This window comes from Nicotiana tomentosiformis, chromosome 7 (genome assembly GCF_000390325.3).
Source record: "Nicotiana tomentosiformis chromosome 7, ASM39032v3, whole genome shotgun sequence".
NCBI classification, from domain to species: Eukaryota; Viridiplantae; Streptophyta; class Magnoliopsida; order Solanales; family Solanaceae; genus Nicotiana; species Nicotiana tomentosiformis.
Genome location: NC_090818.1, coordinates 13,066,308 through 13,072,353, shown reverse-complemented (window position 1 = coordinate 13,072,353; position 6,046 = coordinate 13,066,308). Strand labels below are relative to the sequence as shown.

Here is a 6,046-nt window from a genome sequence, read left to right as displayed (position 1 = left end):
AAGTATTCCGTGTTTACGCAAGATCCGGAGAGGATTGCATCCCAAGGTGTGTGAATACAAGCATTAGTGGCTGCTTTCACTGCTCGAATTCATGATCTTAATACAGAGATAACTTTATTGTAGCTTCAAGGCAACCAGTCATAGCATTTGGCTTCAAATATTTCTTGCACGAAAAGGATACTTGAAACTTTTGCGCGTATTTGACTAAAAATATTTGTGAATAGCCCAAAGTTGACTTAAGTGTTATTTAAATTTCGACATTTAATTCATATGTCACCCGTCCCCAAAGACTTAAGGTCCATAGTTTGCATGTTACAATCAATTACATCAAAGTCTTCTCAAGCCAAAAGAATGGACTATCAGCCTTTACATTTAAACACTTTGTAGCAAGTAGCGAAAAGTAATGGATTCCGCGAGAAATCATATTGCTAGTTCTAGGCCCCATAGTTCCTCATTTGGGTCTAGCATACCCATGAGCTGAGCCAGGGTGGCGGAAGGGGGTTCTGAACCTCGTTTTTTCTGAAAAATTACATTGTGTATATCAGTTTAGAACCTTTTCTTACATATATATATATATATATATATATATATATATTAGGTGTTAATTTTCTTTTTTCTAGTGCATGTTCTGTATTTGGCTTCTTTTTTGCTTTTTTATTATTCTTCATTGGACAGTCTGGATGAACTTTGCCGTTCTCACAACTAAAAACGAAAGGGTGATATCACATCGAGATGTCGATTCTTGTGTCTAATTAGGGCTTTATTAGTACAATGTAAAAGGTTCACGTAGTGTTATCTTTTGAAATTTTCTTTAAGAAAAGAAGTTTGCATGCTTGAAAATGTGATATTGGACACAAAAAGTGTGGATTTTGGGGGAAAAGTAAAGGCATAAGGGCTTCTTTTTAGATTACTTTTCTTTAAAGGAGAGAAGGAAAATAGGAAATTGCCTCATAGCCACAAGTCAGCTCAAGCTTTTCGGCTTTTTAGTAGTTGACATTTCACTATCACTACAATCCCGTTTCATACTTTACTAAAGTTCATGGCTTCCAAGAATTTATTATTTTACAATATAGTGACAATATATCAATATTTTCCAATCATAATCACTTTACTTTCATTAGTTTCAAGAATTCAGACTCATATATATGAAATCAAATGTAAATATTACATAATGTTTTCTCTACCAGGTCAAATTTGCAATTATCATTTTTCACATTCCCCCCCCCCCCCCCCCCCAACCACCCACTCACACACATTTTGTATAACACCATTTTGACTGGAGAACTGAAGATGAGATATTTAGTTACGTTTGTTATTTAAGTGGTAGCAAAAGAGAGTCACATCCAAACTAAAGATTTAATTCGCCAAATAAATTTGAATATGAAAACTTGTGAAATGTGTAAAAAAAAAAAAAAATATTAGTATAATGATGTCAAACTTTTTAAGATGTTCCAAATTACCAAAACAGTAATGTAAAATGGAACGAAAGAGTACAAAATTCAAAGGTATTGATTTCAAATGAGACGTGTTACATATGGTTCGGTTTAGTGCTTTTACCTTCGATATGCTTCACTAAATACTTTGTTGCTAGTCAAATCCCAGTGGGATTATTTCGGGAGGCATAATTGAAATGTTAATATGGTGTAAAATAATCACCGCAGTTAACGCAACGAGACATTGTTGAGATTTTTTTTGTTTCTAGAGAGAAGTTTAAGTTATCTTTTCCAAGTCAAACATTTAGTGCTCTTTTTAAGAATTAACATAAAATAATGCGATAGTAATAGGAAGTCGAATAATAAGAATAAGAAGAAATGCTTCCTAGGTAATTTTATTGTCTTGTAAACTTAATAGTCTGACAAGTTATGAGCAAACATATGGGCATAAAAGAAGCAATAACAAAGTTGGTCACTCTATCAGGGTGGAGCTACAACGGATTCGGACTTGTTTACTAAAAACACAGGTCTTCGCAAAGTCGTAAGACCATGTATGGGGCTGACACCTGTCCAATGCTGGAAGATCAAGGAAGTTGGTGACCTGATGGCAAGGGAGTTCACGACCGCTCTTTAGTGGGTCGGACTTGTACATATGGTTGATGGACTCATTTTTCATCTGAGCCCAATTTACACAGTTCGAGGTCAGGCCTAGAGTCTGGGATGAAAGTTTGAGCCCAATTTATCGGAAAAAAATAAAAATAGCCAGATTTACAACTGCTAACTGAGAAATTGCTACAGTTTCAAAAGTAATCGAAATTTACCTATTTTTTTTTATATAAAGATAAAATCTGAACAAAAACACACTTAAAAATATGGAAATATTCTAGCATAATATGTTGGAGTTCGAATTTTTTACATATGAGCTTCCAGCACAATGTGTTAGAATTTCATAATTTGCTGGATATCTAACATAATATGCGGGAAGTTTATATGTATGAGCTCCATAATCCCGCATATTACGCTGAAACTTTCCTTATGTTGGAGTTCCAACATAATATACTAGGAGTTTATACGCATGTGCTCCATAATCCCGCATATTACGCTGGAACTTTTCGTGTTTAAGCAAAAAAGCGGCTATTTTTAATGACTTTGCAAATATTAGCTATTTTTCGATTACCAGTCGAAAACTGTTAGCCCGTGCTATTTTCGTGAATTTATATAGTTCCCCAATTTTTATCCGATCCCAATTTATATATAGTTCAATTGCCGGGTATCAACTCATTCGATAGGTCGAACGAATTCAGGCACTGGTATTTCAAAATTTTGAAATAAAACTTTTATAGAAGTGCTATACGTCAAAAGTTACAGTGTTCCAAAAAAAAAAGTATGATATTTTAAAAGTTTGTTTGATTTTTAAATAATAATAAGGTCAAACAAATTAGAATGAAGCAATAAACAATTATTAAATCAAATGCATTATGATTGATTGTAGGTCTAAAATCCATTCCCCGACTCTTTTGTATTTGTATTTCATATGTACATGTGTCTGAATGAGTTTCATTCTTTGTTCTTTTTGTGGCTGAGAAAAAATTTCATTAACTGGTTGAGAGAAATTTATGTATGTTCTCTCATTTTGCACAACAGAAGAAAAACGCAATTGACCAATTCAGAGGAAAGAAAAAAGAAGAAATAAAAAATAAAAATCTATTTTTAACATTCTTCTAAACTAATTAATCTCTCTCCCTTTCCCCAAAACACCATATCTTGTCAATCATTCATCAGCAAGTTAATTACTTGATCAGATTTTCACATGCATATTCTGCATTAAATCAAGAAATTATAGAAGAGAAAAAGAAGAAACAGGAATTACTGGACTGACTATAACATGCCAAGCAAGCTAAAGAAAGCAATTGGTGCAGTGAAAGATCAAACAAGCATTGGCATTGCCAAAGTTTCCAACAACACTTCGTCAACACTTGAAGTCGCTGTTCTAAAAGCCATCACACACGACGATGTCCCTGTGGACGAACGTTACATACACGAGGTTGTCCAATTAGTCTCTTCCAACAAATCCTACGCGGCTGCTTGTGCTCGTGCCATTGGCAAACGCATTGGTCGTACTAGGAATTGGATCGTTGCCCTTAAATCGTTAATGCTTGTCCTAAGAATCTTTCAAGATGGCGATCCTTATTTCCCTCGAGAAGTTCTCCACGCCATGAAAAAAGGTGCCAAAATTCTCAACCTTTCTAATTTTCGCGATGATTCAAATTCTAGCCCTTGGGATTTCACTGCATTTATTAGAACCTTTGCACTTTATCTTGACGAGCGTTTAGATTGTTTTCTCACTGGCAAGCTACAAAGGCGGTACAATTATAAAGAAAGGGAAAATTCCCGCCATTTTAGGACCAGTAGTAGTAATAGTAGCGGTAGTAGTAGTATCAGGAGGAGGACTAATGAGGCGATACGCGAAATGAAACCAGCAATGCTACTAGACAAGATTTCGTATTGGCAAAGATTGCTTGAAAGGGCAATTGCTATACGCCCAACTGGCGCGGCCAAGACCAATTGTCTAGTGCAAGTTGCTCTGTATGCTGTGGTACAAGAAAGTTTTGATCTTTATAAAGATGTTTCGGATGGGCTTGCTCTTGTTCTTGATAGTTTCTTCCATTTACCATACCAATTATGTGTAAATGCCTTCCAAACATGTGTTAAAGCAGCCAAGCAATTTGAGGAAATTAGCTCTTTTTACTCCTTCTGTAAAAGCATTGGTGTTGGCAGGACATCAGAATATCCTAGTGTGCAAAATATATCTGAGGAGTTAATTGAGTCATTACAAGAATTTCTCAAAGATCAATCATCATTTCCAGTGAAATCTTCTGGACAACTGCTGCTTCAAAAACCAGGTTCAATGAAGTCGTTAAAAAGTAGGCATGATAGTTATGGTGGACAATCCGAATTCTCAGTTGCAACGAATGAGCCATATTCGGAAAGGAGTACTACTACTACTACTACTTCTGGGATTGGTTCGCCTTGTAGTTCATTAGAAGAGCTAATACGTGCAACGGAAACAGGGAGGAAGAACCCCTCCATTTCAATTGATTTGGAGGCATATTCGGATATTCAGTTTAGGAAGCAATGTAGTGAAGATTTGTGTGATACGGGTTCTGCTAGGTCATTGCCAGTGTCTATGATTGATCTTGTTTCCTCGTCCAATTGGCCAGAAGATGACGAAGACGAGGACAAAGAAGTACAAAAGCAAAAGCAGCAGCCTGTTGCAGATAAAGAGAGAGATCAAAACAAAGATGAAGCTAAACAAGAACAGCCAAAGGAGAAAGAAACTCCAGTGTTAGATTCAAGCTCAGCAAAAGGATGGGAAGCTGTACTAAATGAGGCTTTAACGCCATCGCCATCCTTTGACGCCTTTCCAAAACAACAAGAACCAAAACAGGTGTCAGGAAATGGAGCAAATGCGTCGTCTGATGATGCTTCTTCAAACAATGGTTGGGATTTGGGACTATTTGAAGCAACCCCACAAGCAAAGTCAGAACAACCTATGCCTAATACTACTGCTAACAAAGTTGACAGTTTCAACACATTGCCATTGCCATCTTTCAATGCCTTCCCAGAAAGGCAAGAACAAGAGCAGGTGTCAAGATTTGGTGCAAACGTATCCTCTACTGATCAAGCTTCTTTAAGCAATAATGGTTGGGATTTGACACTATTTGAAGCAATCCCACAAACAAAATCAGAACAAGCCATGCCTACTATTTCTAACAACATTAACTCTTCCACTTTGGACGAATTGTTTAATCAGAGTTCAGTGTCATTGTTTCCAAATAGTGGCCTAAGTTCACTACCAATGCCTAATACGAACGGCAGTAGCTATGATCAAAATCCATCCACCACCTTTTTGCCAGCTTCAAATAATGCGTATAATCGTATTCCAGTAATGGCACAAGCCAACCATTACAATCCATTTTTACAAGATACGTCGACGGAGTTGCCTTCAAACATGCTCTCAACAACAGCTGCGCCTACGTTCCAAGCAACACCAACTTTTAGTGCTCAGAGTTCTTTTTCAGCAGTGCAGAGTGATGTGAATTCTGATCCGTTTGGGACGTTTTCGAGTAGCGAGCAGATGTTAAATGGTGCCATAAATCAGCAGAATTTGTTGCATGAACAACAGTTATGGTTACAAAACCAAAACAAGATCATAGCTAAGCATATGTCTTAATTTTTGCTCGTGTAAACTTACATGCAAATTTTGTTCTTGAAGTTTTCCCTTTGCTTTTATTCTTTTTTTGCTCTTGCACTTCTCATTATGCCATTGTTCAATCCGCTTTCTCCATCTTTCTGAGTTTGAACAGAAAAAATTAATTTGCCTGATAAAAGGTCAAAAAGTCTGAAACTACTGTTCGGAAGAGGAAAGTCAGAAACATTCACTAACTTCTTTTAGGACTAATTGAAGTGTCTGACCATTATATCCAAATGCTTAAATTGTTAAGAAAATTTACTTAATTATTTCTTTAATAGAACTTGACCTGAATAATACATCAAGTTTATCTTAGTGAGAGTGATTTCTAAAGTCATTGAAAAAAGTTATTCTATTTGGC

General features: G+C 36.1%; 1 protein-coding gene across 1 annotated transcript; it reads left to right on the top strand.

Moving 5' to 3' along the window:
• The first annotated feature begins 3,099 nt into the window (after positions 1-3,099).
• LOC104090676 (clathrin coat assembly protein AP180-like) lies at positions 3,100-5,726 on the top strand. The gene has a single exon (XM_009595839.4). The coding sequence runs from the start codon at positions 3,319-3,321 to the stop codon at positions 5,665-5,667; it is 2,349 nt and encodes a 782-aa protein (XP_009594134.1). The 5' UTR covers positions 3,100-3,318; the 3' UTR covers positions 5,668-5,726.
• Positions 5,727-6,046: the final 320 nt, after the last annotated feature.